Below are 26,367 nucleotides of genomic sequence, written 5' to 3' on the forward strand. Positions count from 1 at the left end.
TATTAAATACAGAAAAATATAACCCATATCCTCGCCAATTCTTCTAACTCTATCGATTAATATTCTTGATTATTTATATATCTCTTTTTATTCATATTTAAATAATAATTGAACCTGTAATAGTTAAAATAATAATCTGCCTAAACCTACTACAAAATTTTACTAAATACGATAGATCTGTATGAATTTATGCATCTGTATCATTATGTAAATATTTTATATATTATAATCGGGAGTTCCTTGAACATACAGAGAAATTTCATATGAAGCCCCGGAACCCTTTCTTGAAATTTGATAATTAATTCACAAGTTTGTTTTTTCGAATAATTTACAATTGTCGATCAATACAAAGATCGAACACTTGGAAAGATATTATAACAAACTAGTGGAGTAATTTCACATAAAAAATAATTGAATATCAAGTCAATAAAAATTTAAATTTTACAATTTATTTATTCGAATAATTTGTGACTTCATTAAATGTTTAGTTATGAAAAATTAACATTTGAATGCCACTATTTGTATTTAAGGTACATGATACTGTATCAATGTACGAAAAAGATCTAATAACCTTTTCGAAATAGTTACGAGGGTGTCCTCGTCGTAGTATTTTAGTATTAAATTCTAATATGAATGTAAAACAATTACAAGAGAGTAGGAATTCGTACCTTTCTTTTTGGTTGTATCGTTGTTCCAAACACGTAATAGATATTCATTGCCACAAACACCGTCAATAAAGTTTTCAATTTTTCCATTTTCGTTTTTATTTAGTATCCACTAGGTAATTTCATAAAAAAACATTAAGTTTCTATATACAATATAGATTTTAAAAACATTATTTTTTAGTTTACGCAGTTTTATTCCCTAACTTTAACTATTATTTAATATTGTGGTTAGTTTTCAATACGTGTCTTGCTTTCAACGAGAGGCTATACGTACTGTTCTACACCTGTTTAAACTACAGGTATATGAATAGAAACATGTGAATAACTGTAACTTGTACATATAATGCGTAATGTAAGTTTTTATATTATGAATTATCGAGTTCTTAGGTTTTGACGATTGTTACTTATAGGAAATAAAACTATTTTTAACAAATCAACGTTTCTGTCCCTTTACAGGTCCCATTACAGTCACCCGTGATCATGGGACCTGTAAAGGGGCCGGAACGTTGGTTTGTTTGAAAAAACAATTATACGCTATTCAGATCCGAAAAAAAGTTTCATTGTTTGTTTTATATGTTTTACAGGCTGTTAAAGTAGATGTTTGGAGTGATCAAAATAGGTAATATAAGAAATTAATTAAACATACTTATAATCGCCTAAAACTACAATAGAAAAAATACCTAAACGCTCAATGACATGCTTTAGGCCTAAACAAGTATGCCTTCAGTTTTCTATGAAAAACGTATTTTTCTAGATACGCTATGATCATGTATAATATATAGCGCTAAATTTGAATGCAATATTTTCATTATAATGACATATACTTGGTGTTTACGTGATCATATGGGTATAACATTGTCTGGGCAGACTCATACAATATTATACGGAGGCAATTTGAAATGTAAAGTGGCTCAGAAGTCACTTAACATTTCAAACTGCCTCAGTGGTCCAACGGTTATCCTGGTGGACAGCCACGCAGAGGTCTCGGGTTCAATTCCCAGGATTCTTTAAGACTGGGGTCGCAACACTCAGAATTTTTTTGACCTATAGTGTTCCACTTCTGGGAAAAGGTTTCTCCCTAAAGCGTCCAGCGTTCCCTGTTTTTAGAGATTTCCCACCCGTCAAATTAATCAAGATCGTCTCACCTACGACTGCAATAGATGTTAAAGTTTAATATTCACGATATATATACATATATATATAGAGAAAAGCCACAAAAGCGAAAAATAATTTGTATTTTTTCATGATATCAAGTGACGGGACGAATAAGTCGTGCGCCTGGTGGTGAGTGACATGCCTGTCCATAGCAGTTGCAGTACCAAGCTTTAATTGGCAAAGATCTGAGGGGAACTGCCACTGTGCCCGTCACCAAAAATTACAGCCTCTGTACAATCAGTGTTAAGATTCAAGTTAAATAAACAAACCAGATAAACATTTTAACAACCATATTATTTTTAAGACATTTGTAAACAGGCAACTCTAGTCAATGAGAAGAAGATGATTCTGGTCACACCTTTTACATATGCGATTTCTAATGGTGAACATGACAGTAGATACTTAATGCATGTGCATAACGTAGAATTTACCTTGCACCGTTCAAAATAAACATTTGAAATACGTCCACATGCAATTGCTAAGGTCAAAATATCATACATATTTGCGAGTAAATTGTAAAAATAATAACGAAAGAAAGTATGACGATCCAATAAGGCGATATTAAGTATAATATATATGACGCCAATAGTATTATTATCACGAAATATGCTATTTCCATTTATATTTTATAAACATTTTGATAGCCGCGTCTGTGCATTTTTTTTAAACAAAATAAATAATTTTCAAAAACCATTCACTTCACTTTAGCGGTTTTAGGTCCATCGTGATTCAAAAATAATTATTTGACATAGTTTTGACGTACATCTGAAATGACATTATGTGACGTGGTTTTGTAATTTAAAAACGTTTAGAAATCAATGTGGCTTCGCTGTAAATAAGTAACAACTTAAAGGTTTGTCCGCACTGTCTCGGGTCAGGACCTTTCGGATTACGGACTTTACGGACGTAGTAACTCATCGGGAAAGTGCTATTTCGTCTTTGTATGTATCAAGGAGATCGACACCAGTCTCGAATATCACGCTATTGGCCATTTTGATAGTCATAATCAAGGGTTATATTATCGAGACACAATGGATCGTTCAGGTCACAGTGAGCATGGAGCTACACTTCACCACTCCTATACTCATGTAATTCATTTTTGTGATGCATGGCGCTGACGAAGCGTGCATAAGTTGGAGTGTAGTCCGTTACACTAAGTGCCCGGATGCGCATTACACGGACTAATGTAGACGAGTTTTTACTAAATTTAAGAATAATTTTATTTCTCATCCTCGATATTCCGTCTTATGGGGTTTTGGCTTGAATTAAAACGGACGGAGACCGTAAACGTGGTTGCAATTAGGTTTGTCTGGCGCTGTGTGTTGACCTTTAGTTATTTTTGATTAGTGGGCTCAGTCATAGACAGAGAAATTCATGTATTCAAGTATGTAAAAGTGGAAAATTATTTGTGAAATAATACAATAAAATGCGTTAACAAAACCATGGAACTTAGTAAATTATCTAGTGCATTTTTAATAAGTCCAACAATCATATAGTCACAATCACAAGCAACAAGTCGTTTCAACAATTAAAATTAAAGTATTCAATAAAATTCAAGTATTCAACTACCAACCTCAAGCATTCTAGTCCTCCTATAAGAAGAAAGTTCACATCAACAAAGAAGATTTATTTCTGTTACCTACCAATATGCCTTGTGTACCCAAGACCTACTGCCATTCGCTGCCTCCTACCACTTGTTCTATCCCGCCACGGTGTGGTCATCGTTCCTTATGGAACCAACTGGTATCACAACCACAGAAGTGTCCACAGTTTTCACCTCCACCCATTTGCACATCGGGATTTCCTACACAATCCCACTCTTGCTTTAATTCTGTCAAAGCAACTCCAATCTGTCCTTCCATAGAGTCACCAATTACATCTTGCGTACCTAAGACTTGCTACCATCCACCGCATTGTCCCCCGGCTGCGTGTTGTCTTCCCCCACTTTGTGGTACTCAATCCTCATATAGACCACACTCAACATGTCCACTCCCACCCGATTGCACACCGAAATTCCCTTTACAATCTCTTACTTATAACAGCTCAGTCAAAAAAACACCATGTTGTCCTCCCGTAAAGTCCCCAGTGCCTTGCGCACCCAAGACTTGCTGTCATTCGCTACCTTATCCTCCTGCCACTTGTTGCCTTCCTCCACCTTGTGGTCCCCGTGCCTCCTGTCGTCGACTGGGATGTCCTCCACCTGAGTGTCCACCTGTCTCCCGCCCACGCAACTGCCCATAGGTAGTTACTTTACAAACGCTGCTTCTAAATAAATATAAATAAATTAAAATTATTAAAAAAACCCCAACTCCTTTCTCCTACTATTCTCCTACTACTGCTTTGCGTACCCAAGACTAGCAGTTACACTTAAACATCCACGCAAGTGCCCTCTTGTCTCAACTTCTGGCTTTACTACCTCAAAATAACCCAAAATTCTTTCACCTCAATTGCCCTACTTTCTGTTCGAAGCTTCCCTAATTGTTACTCTCCTTTATCTAACTACGCCATTTTCGACTCATTGTCGCAATGTTGATCGCAATTGTGTTGAAATTACGTGCTGGCCGGAAAACATAAAGAATACATAAACATCTTTACGGTTCAAGATACCAACGAGAAAATCAAGTAACATGCAAGTCGTGGAGTTCAAGATCACAACTAATCCATTGAATTACGAAGATCGGTTTAATTACATATCGTTGAAGTTTACGTTATTATAGTGTTTCTAAACAGTATTAAATAAATCAGTCATTTACTGCTCAAGATTTGAGTCTTTTGTTGAAAAACAAAAAAAGTATATACTCAGTTGCCCAAAAGTAAGGATCAGGAATAAAATTAAACAAACATCATTCACCTATTTGATTGCCTCCTTGGCCGAAAGGTTACCATGCTGGACTGCCACGCACAGGTCCCAGGTTCGATTCCCGGGCCGGAAGAAATATTTGTAAGCCTACATTTATTTTTCTCGTGAGTTTGAGTGTAATTTGTGGTTGTCTATGCGTGAGTCCATGGCACCCGCGACATAGGGTTTCCCTAGTGCGGGGTTATGTTGAGTGTGTGCGTTATTATTATTATTAGTTTTCTTTATTTTTCTCTTTTTTTGTAGCTGGTTTGAACCACAATGGCGTAGCGAAATCGAGCAAATGCAGCATGTCTATGTGGACGGTGGTGGTGGTGCGTAACAAAAGCTTCCTTCGTCCCCTTTCATTTGCTAGAACCTTACCCTACCCGGTACCCTTTTTTCAACAAAAAGAGAATCTTCAAATTCGGTTCACAAATGTGTCAAAAACAGTCGATTTGAGAACTTCCTCCTTCTTTTGAAGTCGGTTAAAACAGATAAGAATCAAAGTGTATTCATAAAAGTTAAATATGAGTATGAGTTAAGTAATCCTATCTATGTTGACATCATTGTAAAGTAACAAGAAAATCGAAGATATTTTCAAATAAGCTAATAATTTACTTAACCACTTAAAGACTAAAGTTAAAACTTAAAATGAAACAACTAGATTAAGTATAACACACAATATAATCAACAGTTCAATAAATTACAATTAAATATTGTTAATAATAAATTGAACATATTTGAAAACTGAAAAGCGATAAAAATGAAGTTTCTTATAAAAATGATTAATAATAATACAATTAAACTGATTTATTATTGCAGATCAATTGTTATCGCAAAAAAATGGTGTTAATTAGAATTTCGACATAGGAAAAGTATCTTAGATATCACGACGTACGGAACATTATAGAGTAATGGTACCAATTATCGACATTTAAGGGATGTATATCTTTAAATTTGAAATAACTTTTGTGTTTTTAAACATATATCAATAGTGATTGTTTTACTTAAGTTACAATTCTCAAAAAAGATTATGCTGTAGTCATTGACTTACAAAAAGTCAATGGCTGTAGTAATCAGTTTCATAAATAAAGCTATTATAATTATTACTAAAAAAAACCCAATCTAGCATTTCTCTAAGGCTCAACTCACACTGGCGCAGAGTCGAAGCGTCGCTGTGCGTCATGTTTTTCGTCTATAACATATTCATCACTATTTTCCCATTATTAAGGTACAAATTTGTGTTATGCAAATATAGAGTCGCGCGTTGACACTTGGTTGCAGTCGAGCGGCTTCGCGCGCGTTACTTGAGCGCAGTGAGGCGTCAGACGCCGACCACACAGTGATCTGGGCGCACCAATGCGGGGGTCGGGGCGCGTCGTCAGGCGTTGCAGTTGAAATACAGGACGCGACGCGAGGCTTCGACTCTGCGCCAGTGTGACTTGAGCCTAAATCTCCAGTAATGAACACCAAAAAATCCACCAATAATGAACACCCAGTAACTGACACTTACCAATGAGAAATGTGTTAATACGATAGAAAATTTGGCCTAAATCTTATTAGAAATTAATTAAAAAAATTATGTTGAACAGTGCTTGCCGGTCACTGGCATCTGTATGGCTAGCAAGGTGGGACGCGACTTGTGCGAGAGCTACATATAGTGCGATATCTCTATGCGAGAATTGCAATATGTCGCGCTTTATATCGCTGTCCCTACCTTACCATATTTCTTTTTCTATTTTTGCTATGATGTATTTTATTGCTTGTAGTAAAATTTAAATAAGTATCATAAGCAACTTATGATGCTTATTTAAATATTTTTTTTCTATATTTAGATTTTTTTACACGATAGAGAGGTGTCGTGAAAAAAATCAATGTCCGCAATATCGCAGATCCGGCCCAATGTGCGTCGCAAAGTTAAGATAAATATAGTGCCTGCCTGTCCCCAAATACGTCAATTTTTAATGTTCTCAAGTGATTTCCCGAATTCAGAAAAGGTGCAGGGGGCCTACCATAACCTTTCCAAAAACAATCTTATTTCTATGTAAGCTTAAAGTAAGCTTATTATTATAATATTACTCATATTCGTACCATGACGAACCTGTTAACCAAGTATTGTATTATTGCTAAAGTGATTGAAAGAACGAATAATTTCCCAATATTGTCTCTTCCTTACTAAAAATAGGAAAGAGATAACGCTATGTCAACTATATACTGCCATCTCTTACTGTTTTGATGTTCCGAATCGTCTTATCGTAGTATAATGTTTAAGTACTTAATGTTATTCACATTCAGAGAATTGTGACTGCTAAGAAAAGAAAAATATGTAATAATAAAATCTATTAAAATTACGTTGTTTTCAATACTCATTGCGCATTTTCATGAAGAAAAATAAATAAAACAAGCTGAGTCTTGATAGTCATGTTGTGAGTTCGGAACTATAGTCTAGTGTCAAATGTTAGTTTTGCGTAGGATCATATAAATAACGCTGTTATAATTTTTCGAAATAAACATGGCGTATTTTTATTTAACGAAAAATTATTTACTATGCGCTATTAAATTAAAAAAATATATTGAAGAGATATATGTAAATAAATAAGTTCAACCTAACTTTCAATCATTTCAAATCAATATTAAGACAATATAATTGAAAATAATATTGTTTCCATTGCATCCGTGATCCGTGTAACTATTTTAAGATTGCTAAATTTGACTTAAGAGCAATATTACTTTAATGTTAAAGTCGCGTCATAGTACGAACTGTGACTATTCATTCAGTCACAAAGCTGTCAACAAAACATCATAGATTTAACATAACAATAAGGTTACTTTAAGCGCGTTATGGTCATTGACTTACAAATAAATGAATGTCGGGTCTAATACAAAAACCAGGAAAAAAATGTCCCAAGTCAACCTATTTAAACGTAGTGACATGTAAAGGAATATGAAAAAGCTAAAACGTTGAATTGAAATGTCATCGCAGTACTGTCTAATTTTGCTTGCTTCGCTGTCAGTCGAACAAACGAAGACTAAAGCGTGAATGACGGTCTGTATACGATTTTAACGCTCTATAAGTTCGGACACTTTTTAGCGCGGACCCGACGTCCATATAATTGTAAGTCAATGGTTATGGTACAAAAAGTCAATGTAAGTTTAAAGTAATATTGTTTTAAGAGCTTGTGGTAGGCCCCTTGGACCTAAAAAATATTATCGTAAGACAGTCCTCTTTTTTTGTCTATGTTCCTCGAAGTTTAGGTAAAAATATTCCACCTATTCCGATCCCTGATCATAAGTGCATACGTATATTGTTCAAAGTACTTTTCTAAATTTACATTTTCCAATAAGGATACCTATTATATGAGCAATAAAGTGCTTAATCACATTGAAAAGAACTATGTCGAATACAGGAAGCTATTAAATATCAAGCATCTCGTCCATTCGGATGGAATAAGGCACGTCGTGCACAGTAGTGTAATTCACGACATTAGAGCGGTACACCACATCTTCGACTACACTGTTACGGTATTCTTGCCATCGTCGCTGCTTCACAAACTCTTTAAATAAATCTTGTTTCGATGGTATCTGCAATATATTGGATATAAAATTGGTGTTACAAAACAGTGGAATAACATGTATATTTTTTTTTTAAACTGAACTCAAAAGTTTGTGGAATACAGATTTATTAAGGCTTTCGTGGTTATTCAATAAATGATTATCACTATGATTATCTTACACAAAATGATACTATTGGATCGAGCTGCATAGCCCCCAAGTACTGTCGACGGAACGTCACTACATACCACGTTTGGTGCGAGAAGTCATCGAAATCACAAAGTACCAAACGTTTGACCGTGAAGATGGATTTAAACTATCCAGTACATGGAATCCGGTGCTTAGTGCTTATAATAATAAAAACAAAAATGCTTCGACTTCAGTTTCATGTGTGGAAACAGTGAGCGTGGTCTGTCGGAAAAACTGTGTAACAATGGTGACGCCACAAGTAATCGAATTGAAGGTAGTCATCGACAGCGAAAGAGGGTAGACAGATATGTCTGCTCTTAAAGCTATCATCTGCCGCTGGGAAGTCAACCCGTGACCAAGACGCGTATAACCGCTCCAAAAACCGGCAAAACAAAAATAAGCACTACCATCATCATTCAGTTTGTGTTATCTAAGTATTTGCCAAGGTTTATTGAAATCGGTTCGGAAACTGGGTAAAATCCTATAAAGCAGATTCACCCTCTAATTATCCGCCCTTAGAAGTGGAATATTTTCTTCATATTTAGATGTACCACTACCACAGATATATATCTAAATAGACGCCGCAAGTGTACGTACTTCGCGTGCCCAAAGTAAGTGAAATTCACTTACTTGCCGCTGCTACTCTTCAAAACGCGCTCGACTGTTATCGTATCGTAGAAAACGCGAAAAATGCATAATTGTGCCATTATAAATTGCAAAAGCACCATAACTGTGGGTAAAGGGGTAACAGAGACGTTTCCTTCCATGGGCAAGTGATTTTGTAATCAAAAGATGTATAATTTATTTTAAAAACAATTATTTTGGTTTGTATAAATTTCGAGAAAACAAATATGCAAATCAGTGTATGCCTCATGATTTGTAATACATTGCGACTTTTACTTAGTGCGATATATTTGTGATCCTTTGTTAATACGTCATGAATATCGAACGAACGTACTTTTGCATAATGCATTCAGTTTCTGTGGTACGGCCGCTTGTACATTGTTTTGGCCAAATTTAACATTTAGTGATGTGTACGTTAGGCAACACTGTTCTCGATTCTGGTCGATTTTGAAAACAAAGGGACGAAAATTATTATGACCTTAGCAATATCATAAAAATATTCTATAACTCTTTTGTTATAACGTTTAGTAACGTTTCGTTTTTTTTTTCAGTTTTGCAATATCTGTTATCAGTAGTATCCGTAATTTCGATAATTTGTGCAGCACGTTGCCTCGAATGTCCGAATATAGTGAGCAAATAATTACTTATGAATTATTACTATTATTTAATTATTACGAACAAATACAAAAAAATATATAATGCAAAGAATTAACAGTGCGCTGTCTTTACAAAAACCTGGAGTTGGTCATACGTATGAGTTCGTTGCTTTCGAGGACGAAGGTGGTTTAGTTTCTTCTACCTAAGATACTATTCAAATATGCAGAGTAGCAGAGTTAGAAATCCGAGAAATAATAAACAAAATAATAACAAAAATTTCACACGAGGCCATCATTAAGTAAACCTCTTCTGATAAATAAGATGTTACCATATTTTGTCAGTAGTAACATTCTCATTTGTCTTGCCATTTATCAATTTCATCAATTACCAACAGAAAACCATCTAATAAAATTAATTAAGACAGTCGCAAGTTCATACATTGAGGTGCGTTTTCATTATTTAAGTTAATCGATAAGATTTTCTATTACAAAACGATGTTATATAATAAGCCCATTTCACTGGAAGGACAATAATTTTAATATTTGAAGTCGATTAAAAAGTAAAGTCTTAATTTTGTTTTAAGTAAAATAAAGGACTGAACTATCCTATTTTAGTATTTTTCTACTACATTAATATTACGACTGCTTGTAATCAACAAATACGAGTACTTGAACAAAAATTATTCTATTTAGAATCGATGTTGAGTGTGTGTGTGTGCGATTAATTGAATGGAAACGCGTGTTTACGCGTATTCCGTTCACTCAATCGATCGGAAAACACTTAGTTGGCGCTTCTACTCTTCAGAACAAGGACGAAGGTGGTCTAGTTTATCCCACCAAAGATACTATCCAAATATGCAGAGTAGCAGAGTTAGAAATCTGAGAAATCATTATCAAATCACAAAATCTTTACACGAGGCCGACATTAAGTAAACCTTAAGTTACTTTAGTAAGATTTTAGATATTTTGTCAGCAGTAACATTTTCAATTGTCTTGCCATTCACCAATTTGATCAATCACCGACGGAAAACCATCTAGTAAATTTGATTAAGGCAGTTGCAAGTTCATATATTGAAGTGCGTTTTCATTATTTAAGTCAATCGATAAGATCTTCTATTACAAAAAGACAGTTACATAAGAAGCTTATATTATTTATTTATATATTTTTTTACTGTATTACGACTACTTGCAATCAACGAATACTTGAATCGATTCATTGAATGTATTCCGTTCAATCAATCGATTTAGCGCGGAAGGAGGTTTCCCATCACGAAATAGTTCTTGTGACGTCATGGTGGATACATAAAATGTGGCACGCTCGGTTTTCATACAAATTGCTGTACTTGCGGCGTCTATCTAGATCTCTGTCTGTGACCACTACTGAGGCACCCTCTTTCCAACAACAAAAGTATCATCGAAATCGGTTCGCAAATGTCGGAGTGATAGCGTAACACATACAAAAATACAGACAAATTGAGAACCTCCTTCTTTTTTGAAATCGGTTAATAAAATGCAATGCTAGAGCCTTGTTATACACCTAATCTGCAAAACAAACGACAATTCTACTTTCAGAAATTGCACAAGCAGACGTAAAATAAGAAAACTCTTTGAAAACAGTAAATTATTTTGTGCTAGGCTTCATGTACTTAGTAAATACCATCTGTCTCTGTGATTCTTACCAAAAAAATGACCTTTAGGGATGAATATAGCAAAGAACAAACCTTCTTCTCAAGATAGTGTAAAATCCTAGACCAAACGTTAGCAGTATTTTGTTGCATCAACCACATTTTGGGCAGCAGCATACAGTCCACTTGAGTCTGTGCGATGATACGTCGATCTCGCATGTTTTCTCCCAAATTGAACGTTGATCCCCAAGTCATTAAGCAAACCTGTAAATAGTAACCACTATAACCAACCTAATATAAACCCTAAAAGTCATATCTATTATCAATGAATATATCTATCTAACACAGCATCATATAATACAGGATCCAAATGTCTAATGGTGTCGTGGTGTACATAATAGGCTTCTAGTATGTATCCTTAATAATACTAAGCATTTATTTTTCATAACAAGATTGTTTTGATTTTTATTACCTGCATGAAATATGTTTTATAAGGTGGTGGACCCAGTGCAAACAAAACAGAAGGCTCCTTTATTGGATTAATAGATCTAAAATGGAAACATAAATTTAAATATCCCTTTGTTTAGATTTTAGCATTAGGACGGTCTATATATGACGCGGTGGTTATTGCTGTTGTCCAGTCTACTCGGTGCAACTCATATCATCGAATATACTATAAAATAATTTGTTACTTCATTATACGACGCCCTCCGTGGTCGAGTGGCTTGCACACCGGTTTTCATGGTGTCGCCATCTCTGAGGTCTCGGGTTCGATCCCCAGCCGAGTCAATGTAGAAAACTCACTTTTCTGTATTGTCACTGGTTTGGGCGTTTGTGATACCATCGTTCTTGACGTCGTTCTTTCCGATTTCCATAACACAAGTGCTTTTGCTACTTACTTTGGGATTAGAGCAACGTGTGTGAAGTTATGGAATACGAGTATTTATAAAGTACATAATTTTTCTGACTCGTCAAAAAGAAATATTTGCTGACTTCCCCGTGCAACTAAAAGAAGAAACTTGGAAAATCCGTACCTTTTTGCCTCTGATTCTTCATGGATTTTAGCTTTAGAAGCAGCATTAACAAAATTAAGCGTACATTTGGAGTTGGTTGATGTGGTTATACGGCTCTTTATATCACTGGACTCCGGGTTAACTTCTTCTATATCAAAGACTTTTTTGGATGCAGACGTTAAAAGTTTTACGTTACCACTGTCAGACGGTTGTGATTCTAGCCTTACCAATTTGTGTTCAGTTTTATGAGGTTCAATAGATTTGGCATCTATTTGTGTTTCTGACTGAGTGGTTTTCTCAGTGTTTATTTGTTCTTCGGGTTCTACGGATTCTGCGTGTGTGGATTGCTCATCAAATGAGTCTAATTTTTCTTGTTTAGGTTTTGATAAGTGCTGAAAATATTTTTCATTAAGGTTTTGTTCAGATTCCTGTGGAGATACCTGAAAGAAACAAGTAACATTATATTAATCTTTGATAATACAGTTTTTAGTTAAGAACCACAAGCACTGCACGAAAAATTGATAGTTAACCAATGAAACTCACATAATCATCGTATAGTTTATAACGCTTCTTTTTAACGTCATTAATAATTTGAACATTAAGGGATTCTATCATCTGGCAGCGGCCGGATAGTACAAAGTAGACGAAGTTAGGTACTTCGACGCCGTCTCCCAGGATTGTTTCGTTTGGCTCGTATGATTTCAACTTTGCTATAATACAACCGTCTCGCCGTGCAACCTTGGTAAAACAAAAAGGCTACGTAAGTCCGTTCTGTGACTCACGTGTGTGATTTACATAGTCAGGATTTCTCTAAAATTAACTTTAAAAGTCAATAGCTTTAAGCTACATACTTAAATATTAATCAATTTTTAAGTTGTACTAGTAATATTTCAAATAAATCAGAAAGTTTTGAAGATAGGTTGGATAGAAGCACTTTTGTACAAAAAGAAATATAAATTATGGGAAAAACAAAAATAAACCAAGAAACAGCGTGGTAAACATTTAAACAACAATTGTTATTATGTAACTTGATACTATAGAGTCCTGTGTGCAGCTTTGGCGTATGCAAAATGATCTCAATGATCTGTGATGCTGGTTTTCAATGGACCATAGTAAGCACTTCATTAAGCCTCAAGTATGAAAGCTTGTTAAAATTCTTTAAGTTTTGGTGTTATATCTGTAAGTGCTTAACATTCAACCTGTTAGTCATGATAAGATCATCATGAGTTACAACAACTTTTGTAACTACTATCATGTAAAATAATTTCTAATATAATCGTTTACCGAATCAAGACCGTCAAAGTAAGAGAACGAATCCATTGCTTTCCGCACTTTATCCCATTGCTTCTGCAGCGAACCTTGGAGTATATTCTTGAAGTCTTCTTTCATTAAGGCAAGGAACTCACAATGACCTAGTGTTTGTCAAAATATATGTTTTATTAATTCATTTAATTGTTTCCGATAACGTTAACCATTTGTTGCTACGTTTTGTTTGATCAATATTGCTTTACTCCACTAGCCTACTGAAAATTTTATAAGAAAGCAAGGCATATATAGGCTTTTAAGGTATATAACAGTTTTATCTCTGTTAGTATCCAATGATTCATCATATTATATTACGACCAGGGTTGGAAGACTAAGGATAAGCATTCAATTATTATTCGTTTTTACTTTATATTTTGCAATTGCAATGATTTATCTAAAAGACTAAATTATAAACACGAGGCTATAAATTATTTGGAAGATCATCAACACGGAAATAGTTAGTTATATTTGTCACTAGAAAGCACTGATATGATCAATTGCTTACACCGTTAAGGAAAAACCAGCTCCTATAACTGTAATCGACATTTACTTTAAACATCATCATCGTTATTTTATTCCGATGTTCTTCAGTCATATTAACTCCCCATTTATTAAAAGTTGATAAGTGTGCCGAGCCTCAAATAAAACTATTATTTTTTTATGATCCTGATCCGTTATTCATAAAGCTCTGTCATGATAAAAAAATGAGATTTTAGACATTTTGTCGTTTCGACGGTAAATAACATTCTAATTGGATCATGTTTAGAATTATACCATTTAGAAGCGTTATAAATTTCGGATCCAGATTCAGCGTTATATACTTATGGTTAATCACTAACTAGTAGTAGTGCAAGTGGCAGTTCTTGGAATGTTATGCAAAAGAGAAACTTCTCCAAACATGTCGCCAGGACGAAATACAAAGACGTCAACAGACATGTTCTGCTGCAGCAACGGATCGTATATCAATTTGCTCACGGTAACTTCGCCGGTCACAACGAAGTATAAAGCTTCAGCTTCTTGTTGTTCGCGGACCACGACTCGTTTCGGACCGTAATATTTGAAGTATGTTACTGCTGCTAACTTTCTCTTCACATGCTATAAAACAAATCATTTGTTGTCGCCTGAATATATAACTACATTTTGATCTGATTGTAGAGACCTCTCAGAGAGATAAACTCTCAGTTATCTCCAACGGTCAAGAGCAACTATACACAAAAGTACAAAGCTTTTCATAGCAAGAACTCCCCAAGCTCAACGTCAGTCTATCCCGACAATTTTTGAAGCTCAAGAGGCAAGTTAGGGGCACTAACTGCCAATCCAACAGCTTAAGTTCCATAAAATAAGCTAATTTTCAAGGTTGGTGACACGGACGACCCTCTACGCAGAGCGTATAAGGAGGGGTAGAAAACGTCAGCGTAATCAACTACAGGGTGAAATACCTTTTAGTGCCGAGGTTGTTAAAAGCTGCTTAAAGACTCTTGAGCAGACCCAGGAGGGTTCCTGGAGGAGCGCGGGTGACACGATTAGGATATTGTATGCACCACACTCAATAAAAGAGCACAGATGTCGAGTTGCGCTCACCAGCAAGTCACACCATACCTTATACCATAGTTAACCAAAATAAAATGACCCTAACGTGGTTTGCGAGGTGCTAGGAGAGAAAAATTCTTAAAGGTTTTATGCGTTTTCCCCGAGGGGAAAAAAGTCTGACTTGTAAGATGCGAGCGTCTTACAAGCTAGAGCAGGGTGAAGAGAGATCTTTAATACGTAATATGGCGATGATGATTGTGTACTTACATTAGGGTAGCGTTTGAAACATTTTAAACCACCGATCACACGATAAATGTATCTTTGTTCTTGCTCTGTGCGGTCTTTCGCTGGTTTGTTCAAAAGAGCTTTGTCCTGAAATTCAAAAGTGAGTGCTTTTATGAACTTTTTTTTGGTATAGATACTAATTTACTTCCAAATTATATTTGAAATTTTCTGATAGACTAGATAGATCTGTCTATATAAACCTACATGAGAACGGACTGAAAATTACTAACGGCAACAGAGAGAAGTTGTTTCTTCTTGTGCTTGCCCTTCATCACCTGCTCTACTCGTCTCTGTACATTATCACCTTCATATACTTCAGCACTCTCCTCCAGCCAGTAAATGTTGGCCATCACAGCTCGTATCAAAGCTCTAAACCGAAACTTCGCTTTGTTTTTTTGCCTTTGCAATAGTTCAGGATCCTGAATATAATGCTTGTCTTATTAGAATATATTTTTGTACCAAATGTGTGGAATTAATGCTTATAATCTTAAATCAGACAGACAGTGTGTGTGTGAGAGAGACAGAAATCGTATATTGATAATACTAGCACAAACACAAACGTGCTGGTATTTTTCGATCTATTTAAGTAAATAGTAATTCCTACAAACATAAGGGTATTATAGGAAATTGAAAACTTCAGTACACTTTTATTACAATATTTTATATTCTATTTAAAAGAGTACTTACAACATCGTGTTTCTTTGGGACCATGAACATCGTGAATAGCCTTAATAATATATGAAGATGTGAACAAAAGCGTTTTATGAAAGTCACTTTATTTGGTCTCAGTTGTTTAATGTCAGCGGTGGGTATTAGTCGTAATGAATATCTAGTTGGCATCGAAATACAATTGGCATAGAAAATACATCATAAAGATACGTGCAAAAGACTTCCTACTAATCTATTTACAATACATACACATAGTGTTCTACTATTATAACAAGTATTATCTTAATAATGATATATCATTAACAGGATAATGTTTCTTAAGAATTAATCATATTTTGTTACAGCCAAGACAGCTGCGTCATTTACGGGCGGTTTGTTATTTCGTCTTGACTCGGGTATCAGACCACTGCTTCATCGCTATGGCGGCATTGTGGCTTTCATAAGTTTCTTCCGCGTGCTTATCATTTAATAGATGTTCATCTTTTTCTATTCAATTATTGAAACTACAACCAGGTCAGTTAGTTTCTGTCATGACAATGGTGCCACCACTTTATTTTAAAGCAACACTGTGTGATTCCGGATTAAAGGGCAGGGAGAAACAGCGTAATCACAAACACTAGACATTTGGGTTAATTCCTGAGTACCGCAAATGTCTATAGGTGGCTTTAGCTTTTCATCAGATGGACGGTCTCACAGAAAATATACATAAGCTTCAATTATTGTATTGTAGATCGTTCTATATTTTTAAAGTGTAACTATTCATTGCTTTACTGCCGTAATGTATTTATAAGGAAAGTATAAAATTATTTTGTTTTGGATTTTTCTTTTTATTTTAATCATACCGGAATTTCAGAGAGAAGTATTACACACTTTATATGTATTACCCGAAGCTTAGTGAATACAGTCTGCCTGCTCCCATATCTGATAATTACATAATTATATTATTCAGATCTCTTTTTAGACCTGCATTCAAGTCTCTTATTCTTTGCAATATACTGATCAATAACAGAACACACAGCCTTTCCTGATCCTACGTGTGAGTTTTCTGTTTTATAATATAAATGTCGGATGGACGATTCCTCAAATTTTGTGTTTGTTTGTAAGTTGGCTGTAGACTTTTTATAATATGCTTGAGCGTCTTCTTCATAGTTGTGAATCCTTGAATCTGGTTGGTCGATGGGTGATTTATAATTGTCTCTTACTTCAGTTCGGAAGGCACTGAAAATGCATAATCATTTTAGTTAATGCATAGAATTCGACGAACTCGGTGCACTGTGAGTGCTGGATGATGAAAACCCAGGTTCAATTCCCGGTAGGGTCAATTTGGGAAATGAGCTTTTTGAAATTGGTTCTCGTCTGTGTGAGTAAATTCTATTGCCCTGGTACTTACTTATTGAATTCCCTAGTTTGAGACACCTAGCCTCATCGTGTCTTTTATATTATCTCTTTTTATGATATAATAGGTAAATGAGTATTTGTCCTTTATCTCACTTGATGGCAGCGATGTTGAGGTCGACGTTGCAACATGCACAGATAAAGCGCGAGGCAAGGAATTTCACTCTATACATGCCACTTAGATTTTGATTCTTGTCATTACTTTTTTTGCAACTACATAAACATAATAGTAATGTCAAGAGACAGACATTTTTTGATATCATTATCATAATATCAGGGTCGAAAAGTAGAATGTCACCTTTTCAGATTTTACTATAAACAATAAATTTGTACTCTTAGGTTACATTATCAAAATGACAACTTTTCAAGACAAGAGATTTTACGAACAAAATTCGTCGATAAGTTTTATGCTTAAATATTAGGGGTTAAAGTATGAAATTGCCGTTTTAGAATAGAATAGAATAAAATAAGCTTTATTGCACACAAAACAAATGGAAACATTACAATATATAAGTTAATGGAAATGTACAATCGGCGGCCTTATCGCTAAACAGCGATCTCTACCAGGCAACCTTACAGATTATTATAGAATTTAATTAAATACAGGTGAAGGGCAGCTAATGGTGCACAAAGCAGCAACGATACATAAATTGAACTTAATAATCTTTATAAAAACTTACTACATAAATAACATACATACACATAACTACTATACTAAATATATATCGATACATATACAATACATAGAATATACTTATGATAATATACTACTTATATATATTTTAGAATTTGGATGATAAATACTTCAACTAAGTGATAAATAATATTCCTTTACCAATTGTTTAAATTTATCAAGCGATTGGGCACGTCTTATAGTTTCCGGTAGGTCATTCCATAAGCGAGCTGCTTGGACCGAGAAAGATTTATCTAGAGCTTTCGAAGAATGGATAGGTATCTGCAGCTTTAGGTTTTCCGATGATCGCAATACACGCAAGTGAGTTTCGTGAAGGAAGGTAAAACGCTCTTTAAGATAAGCAGGAGAAGTGGGGTTAAATAGGATATTGTAAAGAAGAGAAACAGTATGAGCATTCCGGCGAAGGCGAATTGGCAACCACTTGAGTTTAGTACGAAAATCAGACACGTGATCATATTTACGTAAGCCAAATATGAATCTAATGCTAAAATTTTGGAGTCGCTCAAGTTTATTCAGTTGCTCTTCAGTGAGATTGAGGTAGCTGACATCGGCACAGTCTAATAGAGGTAAAAGAAGGGATTGTGCTAGTGAAGTTTTAGTGGCAATAGGCAGGAAATTTCGAAGTCTCCTTAAGGATGCAGCCGACGCAAACATTTTGCGACTTACTTCTTGTATTTGAGGACCCCAGCTGAGATTTCTATCAATGAGCACTCCTAAATTCTTAACGCAATCACTGACAGGCAAGTTCACACCATTAAACGTAATTGGTGGGACATGTGACCACTGTATTTTTGAAGTCATACTTGAGCTACCAAGTACAATGACCTGTGTCTTTGAAGGATTCACCCTTAACCCATAAGACCTGCTCCAGTCATTGATATGTTCCAAATCAGCGTTGATAACATTAATGGCATTATTAAGATGATCTGGAGAGGCTTGACAATAAATTTGCAAATCATCTGCGTAAAGGTGATAGGACGAAACTATTTTTACGGAAATACAGTTAATAAACACTGAAAAAAGCAATGGAGATAGCACGCCACCCTGAGGGACCCCGGCAGTGATATCACACCAAGAAGAAAAGGAATCCTCGATGCGAACACGCTGCCGGCGACCACTCAGGTAACTGTGAAACCAGTCAATTGCCGTTGGAGATACGTTAAGAGAGCGTAACATGCCAAGCAGAATATCAAAGTCCACGGTATTAAAAGCGTTACTAAAATCGAGCAGAGAAAGAACCGTAAGCTTTCCATGCTCTATACCGGACCTAACGTCATCTGTAATGTTAACCAATGCTGTAGTGGTACTGTGGCCTGGACGGAACCCAGATTGATATGAGTTAATGAGCTTATTCTTGCATAGAAAAGTGGATAGTTGCTTGTGGACAAGGCGCTCAAAGACTTTAGACATGAAAGGCAATATAGATATTGGTCGAAATTCGGAGAAGGACACTGGGTTAGCTTTCTTGGGCAAAGGAGTAATTTGAGCCTCTTTCCATGACGTTGGAAAGATACCAGTTGTAATGGAGTGGTTGAAAATATGCGTAATGACAGGGATGATCTCATCAAGGATGGGAAGGATCATTTTGCGGCTAACACTGTCACTTCCTACAGCATCGGAGGTTATTGACATAATGCACTTCCTAACATCACAATCGGACAATTGACAGAAATAAAAAGGTGAGTGATCGAGGGTTGGAAGTGATGAAAGAAGATTCAAAGTATTAAATTTCAAAGCAGGATCAAAATAATGTGTCGAAGAAAAGTGTTTATTTAAGAGATTAATGTCGATATTATTAGATGGTGATGATTGACGTTGTTTTCCAACCCCCATCGATCTGAGAAACTTCCAAACTTTAGCCGGTTCACCATTCTCAACAGACATATGAACGTGTTGGCGTTGTGCATTCCTACACACCTTATTACAGTAATTGCGAATTTTTACAAATTTTTCCCAGTTTACAGTGGTAGGCCTGAACTTATATTTGCTTTTGGCTGCAGCTTTTTGTTCAGAGATGCGCTTTATATCCTCAGTGAGCCACGGAGAGGGGTGGTGCTTCATTTTTACCGCACGTACTGGCGCATGCACATCGTACAAACGTATAAGACTAGAAACAAAGTTTTCCAGTTTCTCATCAACTGATTTAAAGCTCAGAAGTTGCGACCAATCAATGTCGGCGGCATCCTCGCGGAGTTTATCCATATTTATACCAGCAAAATTGCGCAGCATTAGAACTTTTGGCTTCACTTTGGGAGGACGAATTTTATATGAAAGAAAAATTAAATCGTGGTATGAGAAAACATCAGCAGGAAATTGTCCATGCCGAGCAATAAATTCTGGAGAAGAGACAATGATAAGGTCTAGAAGAGACGGAGTACAATTTGGAAAATTATGGGTAGCATTTAATAAAGGAATGAACAAATTGTTCGACTGTACAACAGTACGAAAGGATGAGGATCGGAAATCATTTTTAAGAAGACAGGTGTTGAAATCACCCATAATTATTGCATGACTGTAAGAAGGAATAAGGTGTTCTAATTTGCTTTCAAAAGAAGAAAAGAAGTTAATGCGTGAAGATGGTGAATAGTAGACTCCTAGGAGGATTTTCAAGCGGTGAAGGGTCACCTCAATAAAAAGGTGCTCAGTCGCGCTAGTCGTCGTGGGCTGTGGCGAAATATCAACTACCGAGAACGGTATGTGTGAACGAAGATATATAGCAACACCACCCCCACCACCGACCGCGCGATCATTCCTAATAAGGTGAAAGCCTGGCAAAGAATAAGAGGTAGAAGGGAGACATGGCTTGAGCCAAGATTCGGAAACAAGTATAGCATGGATATTCTTACAGTCAAAGTTTGCAAGCATGTCTGGGAAATGAGCCGGAATGCTTTGTGCGTTAATATGTACGACGTTGAAATTATTGGGAACATCGGAAAAACATGAACTGAGTGAATCAGCTAGAGAAGGAATACTAGAAAAGCTATCATTATCACTACTGCTTATCGATACGAAGCTGTCCGTATCGCTAAGCTCACCCAAAGACAACATAAAGCTTTTTTATTGCAATAGGTTCTTTGAATTTTCATAGAATCTTCATGGTTTGAGGTTTTCGAATGAAACTTTTTTCAAATGGTTTCTGTTATTTTTTTTTTAAATTTGAAACATTTGAATATCGACTTTCAATTGTTTTTGTTATTCAATTTAGACAAGAAAGATGGATACTGCGAAAATTCGAGTGATTTTTGAATACGAGTTCCGACGCGGAACTAACGCGGCAGAAACAGCCCGCAATATCAATGCTGCGTTTGGAGAGGGGTCTACTAATGAACGCACCGTGCGATTTTGGTTTAAACGCTTTCGTGATGGAAATTTCGACTTAAAGAACGAGTCACGAGGAAGACCGCCCACACAGGTGAATAACGATGAATTAAGAGAGATAGTGGAAGCCGATCCTAGTCAAACTACCCAGGAATTAGCGGCATGGTTTAACGTTACCTTACCCACAATATTGACTCACTTGCGTCAAATCAATAAAATAAAAAAATACGAAAAATGGGTGCCTCATGATTTGACTGATCTGCAGAAAGAAACGCGTGTTGAAACTTGTGTTGCCTTGTTGAACCGGTACAGAAATGAAGGAATATTGGATCGAATTGTAACATGTGATGAAAAGTGGATTCTTTATGATAACCGGAAAAGAAAAATGCAATGGCTGACCCCAGGTCAAATGCCACAACAGTGTCCTAAAGCAAAACTTACCAATAAAAAGGTAATGGTAACTGTTTGGTGGTCTCAGCATGGTGTTATTCACTATAGTTTTCTCCGATCTGGTCAAGCAATAACGGCAGATGTCTATTGTGCCGAACTCCGAACCATGTTGACAAAACTAGCAGTAAAACAGCCCCGACTCATGAATCGATCTTCACCATTATTGCTCCACGACAACGCGAGACCTCACACAGCACGAGAAACCATTTTGACCCTTCAGGAACTGCAGTTAGAAACCATTCGTCATCCTCCGTATTCACCAGACCTTGCTCCAACGGACTACCATTTTTTTCGTGATTTGGACAATTATCTACGTGACAAGAAGTTTTCTTCCCAGGAGGCAGTACAAAATGCTTTCACACAGTTTGTGCAGTCTAGATCGTCGGAGTTCTATCGCAAAGGCATTAATAACCTTCCCATTAGATGGCAGCAATGTATAGATAATAATGGCAACTATTTTGATTAAATAAATTTGTTAAATATTTAAAAAATAAACAATTTAGATTTTCAGTACAAATCGGCAATTTCATACTTTAACCCCTATTATTATATTATAAAGTCTACACGGATTCACACTGTAACAATATTAGACTTAACTAAAGAACAATAAATAAAAGTTATCGTGTTTTTTCTAAACAAATACTTCAAGTCGTAGACTGCAAAAGTAGATGATATAAATATTATGTCGTGGCATAAGTTTGGCATTTTATTTTTTACAAGTTTTCATTAAGGTATAAACACTTTTTACAGCTTGATTGCCAGCTTTTAACAGGAAGGTAAAATATTTTTAATAGCTGGTAAACTGCTTGTATTCAGAGTGCTTTATCTTAAAAATTTAGGCTGAGATTATAAAACGAACTTCAACTTAGCGAGATTTTCGTATTTAAAAACGAACTTGACAGAAGTTTATAATTAAAGCAAAGAAATTTAATTTAATTTCTTGCTTAAACTTACGCGAAGTTCATTTTGTAAATATCAAAAATTTGCCAAGCTCGTCCATTTTTTTTAGTCTAAGTCAAATCTTTTTTTCGTGAATTATGTGATAGCAAAGTGGACTCTTCCCATATACTGTTACAAGTTACAAGTAATTATTACGCAACATTATTAACATGCATCGAATGAACATAGAACTGAAAAGAACTGGATTTCTCCAGTTTTATGTTTGCACAGACAGTCAGGAATGTTGTCAAATGATTAAAAATAGTAAACGAACAACCATTTGTGCTTGTTTCGTGATAGATTGCCAACACGTTTCATTATGTATCGTAAATACCATAGGTCAAATAGTAAATAAGATCATAGTCCACCAAACCAGTTATGTGCGGGTTAGGGATATGACACCTACATTGATTTAAACTATCACGATTTGTACACGTTTTTAGTTAGATAAGTTACGTTAGATTTTATTCATCACGGATTAAATTTTAATTTTTTTTTATATAAGTATAAAACCTACTTCAGTCCCTTCGAGACCTTGGACGTCGCAATACGTCCGAAACGTCGAGATAAACAAAATACGTGTTCACCTCACCAGCTAGGAAAGGCTTTCTTTCTCATTAAAAATCTGCGCGAAAGCGTTCCACGCCAGGGTGGAAAAGGTTTATGAGATTCGAACTTGACGGTGGACTGTGGTGCACCTTTTTCTTTGGATGAAAAAAAAAGTAATGACGCGATCAACTACGCGATTTATCATATACATTATTTAAGTAATTTAAATCCGTTGGTGTTATTATGATATTCTTTGGTTGCAAAAGGGGTCTTTTGCATATCCCAAATTTCTATCCTAAGGTTGACTGGAAGAAATTGCTACGTAAGAATAAGGCCGTCTGTTGCACATTATCTTACTATCTTTATACCTAAGTTACTGTATTGTATTTTAACTGTAATTTTATGAGCAATAAAGAATATTTCATTCATTCATTCATTCAACTAATTTGCAGCTTTGCATAACAAAATCTCTGTGAACTTCAAATGATATTTTCCAAGCTAATTACTGCTCTGATCTTTGAACGGATCTGTTCATCTCAAACATTGAATACATACATTATCTGACAATTATCTTGAAGAGAATGGTAAATATTTACCATGTCCATCGTGTAAAGCGAACAGGGCATAATCTTGCGGATTTGTGATGGCTGCTGCATGAGCCAGGGCACGGCACAGGTCCCTGGCTCTGGCTCCAGGGCGACAAGGCAAGGCCACTCTGCGAATGGACCCTCTGCACTCATCTGGTAGAGCCACACGAACTACAGCTATAGGACACCCGTCGCGGTTGCCCTCTATTGAACCACGACGCCATTGCTGAGAGAGAAAATTGCAGGTTTAGAAGGTGTACAGTTTTATTTTATTTTGATATTTGCTTATAACAATAAATTAATCGCGTTCATACGAGCACTGTGTAGAGACAGTCACTATGAAAACCAAAAGGTCATTTTAAAACGACTTCAAATAAGGTGGAGGTTCTGGATAAAACTGTACTTCCTTTCTTTGTGTGTGTAATGAGATTACTCGGATACTTGTGTACTGACTTCGATGATTATTTTTTGTTGAAAAGAGAGTATCTCGGTAGAAGTCCCGTTCAAATTTAAAGAAAATCTTCTACCACGTAGGGTGGCAAATTAGGGGATGAATCTGGCTCATTGAATGTCACCCACTTTCCGCTAAACTTGGCAAATAGATGTAATTCCACAAACTCTTAAAGTCGATATTTTTTTATTATAATCTCAGTAGAGTACTAAAAAAATTATCTCAAAAATTCGAGGAATTACATCTATTTGCCAAGTTTTATTGAAACCGGTTACCGGAAAGTACACGAAACAGGATTCGTCCCTAGTTTGCCACCCTGAGAGGTGGAATATTTTCTTCAAATAAAAATGGGACCACTACTGAGATACCCTTTTTCCAACAAAAAAAGAATCATAAAATCTGTTTACAAACCTGAAGCCGGACTTATCGCGTAACGTACATACAAAAAACATACAATTGAATTGAGAACATACTCCTTTTTTGAGGTCGGTTAAAAAAGATAATATTAATTTTAAGAAATGAATATGAAAATAATGATATAAAATAATCATGACACTTACAGGAGAAGTACTATCAGGCCCAGAGTCAGGGGCGAGCCTCTTTAATACGGCGACGGCAGAGAACAAGGCAGTAAGGTAATACCCTCCCTCCCCGGCTAACAGAGCCGCAGGAAGCAGCCCCGCCATCAGTTCTGCTTCCAACTCCGCGCAGACAAGACGGCTTCGAGCTACCGTCCATGCTAGAACTGGGAGCAGATCGTCCGCTCCTAGAGCTCGTTCGCCACGAATCTGTTGAAAGATGATTTTGTTGAAAATGGCAGGAATATCAACATGGTTATAAAGTGTTGACTACAATTGGTTATTCAGAGATCTAAGACAAAAAATGGTGTCAAAATTGAAGCGACCACAAAAAATTACCACAGAAAGATGTATCTGATTATCCAAGGGAAAAATGTACAAACAGTACGACGGTAGGTGTAAACAGAAATATGAACTTACTGAGTTGAACATGACTGAAATGGCAGCAAGAAGATTTTCAAGCTTATCCAATGGAGAGTCAGCCTCTTGCATCTTCAGGAAATGTTTTGAGATCACTGCTAAGACTGCTGACGATGGTACTTTTGTGGATTCCTGTTAAAATGAAAAAAAAAAAGCTGATTATGCTTAGGTACATGCTTACTACTATAACATACTCCAGTCAGAGCCAACAAGATTTTTCCCGCCTATAGAACAATACAAATATTTTTCAGTCTCAGATCATTACTTCGAAAATTTATTCAATTACCTTGACTCCTAGCTGCAAAGGCGTCGCATGCTGTGCTCTTTCTATAGCCGCATGTAGTCTTCTTATATCAGCAGCATGCCATGATGCTAGAAGAGTATATAGCCGTGAACGCAGCGGTCGAACTACCAGCCGATGCATCACACCTTCTAAAATTGCGTCTATATTCAGGAACTCAGTTGACTTTAGCTGTGGAGAAAATTGAGAACCATGTATTCTGTTTCAAAATAAAGAGTTAAAAGAGGTGGTAAAGTACCGTTATCAGAAAAAAATGTAGTAATTTCAAATGTTGCTTGAATGTCCATCGCTCGCATTTAAGAGAAATTCACTTTTCAACAATAAAATTCAACTCCAATTTTTACAAGTTTTCGTCACTGTCACGGAAGAAAGAAGAAAAAATAAACTATCATACCTTGAGCCTTTCCTTTTCGACTTCCTTCTCAAACTCCCTTTCGCCATGTTTAACCAAATAATTCTTCATACCAGACATAAATTGTCTCATGTTGCGCATCACCACCTGCAATATTGTAAATATTATATATAATTAGAGCAATAAACATTACTATTTGCGAAGAGCACACTCTTGTAATAGATAAATAAATAAGCCACACGTGTAAGATAGAGTATACGTAATACTGGAACCATATATTTTATAT

The 26,367-nt window shown here is 35.9% G+C and overlaps 3 protein-coding genes across 15 annotated transcripts in view; all 3 read right to left on the minus strand.

Moving 5' to 3' along the window:
• LOC113238242 (GILT-like protein 1) overlaps positions 1-2,533 on the minus strand; it is an 11,386-nt gene extending 8,853 nt beyond the window's left edge. Inside the window, exon 1 of one of the 2 annotated variants that reach the window (XM_026475047.1) lies at positions 669-783. In XM_026475047.1, the coding sequence (XP_026330832.1) occupies positions 669-755 (87 nt within the window). In that variant the 5' untranslated portion in view covers positions 756-783. Of the gene's footprint in view, positions 1-668; positions 784-2,251 lie in introns of those variants that run through there. The other variant, XM_026475048.1, reaches the window with a different exon arrangement.
• A 5,375-nt stretch (positions 2,534-7,908) lies between these two features.
• On the minus strand, positions 7,909-17,259 carry LOC113238210. The gene is made up of 10 exons (XM_026474995.1): positions 16,066-17,259; positions 15,609-15,797; positions 15,361-15,465; positions 14,403-14,658; positions 13,543-13,670; positions 12,802-12,996; positions 12,280-12,698; positions 11,718-11,793; positions 11,342-11,509; positions 7,909-8,241 (listed from the first exon to the last, which is right to left on the minus strand). Exons 1-10 carry the CDS (start codon positions 16,216-16,218, stop codon positions 8,074-8,076), a joined length of 1,857 nt encoding a protein of 618 aa, XP_026330780.1. The 5' UTR covers positions 16,219-17,259; the 3' UTR covers positions 7,909-8,073.
• A 6,505-nt stretch (positions 17,260-23,764) lies between these two features.
• LOC113238232 (protein sprint) overlaps positions 23,765-26,367 on the minus strand; it is a 380,231-nt gene continuing 377,628 nt past the window's right edge. For 5 of the 12 annotated variants that reach the window (XM_026475034.1, XM_026475032.1, XM_026475030.1 and 2 more), the window contains 5 exons: positions 26,124-26,228; positions 25,715-25,900; positions 25,429-25,560; positions 24,991-25,218; positions 23,769-24,205 (listed from right to left, as the gene is read on the minus strand). In XM_026475034.1, coding sequence (XP_026330819.1) covers positions 23,960-24,205; positions 24,991-25,218; positions 25,429-25,560; positions 25,715-25,900; positions 26,124-26,228 — 897 coding nt within the window. In that variant the 3' untranslated portion in view covers positions 23,769-23,959. Of the gene's footprint in view, positions 24,206-24,990; positions 25,219-25,428; positions 25,561-25,714; positions 25,901-26,123; positions 26,229-26,367 lie in introns of all 12 variants that reach the window. The other 7 variants (XM_026475035.1, XM_026475036.1, XM_026475025.1 and 4 more) reach the window with 4 other exon arrangements.

Source organism: Hyposmocoma kahamanoa, unplaced genomic scaffold, assembly GCF_003589595.1.
Source record: "Hyposmocoma kahamanoa isolate Upper Pololo Valley unplaced genomic scaffold, ASM358959v1 95, whole genome shotgun sequence".
In the NCBI taxonomy this organism is placed as follows: Eukaryota; Metazoa; Arthropoda; class Insecta; order Lepidoptera; family Cosmopterigidae; genus Hyposmocoma; species Hyposmocoma kahamanoa.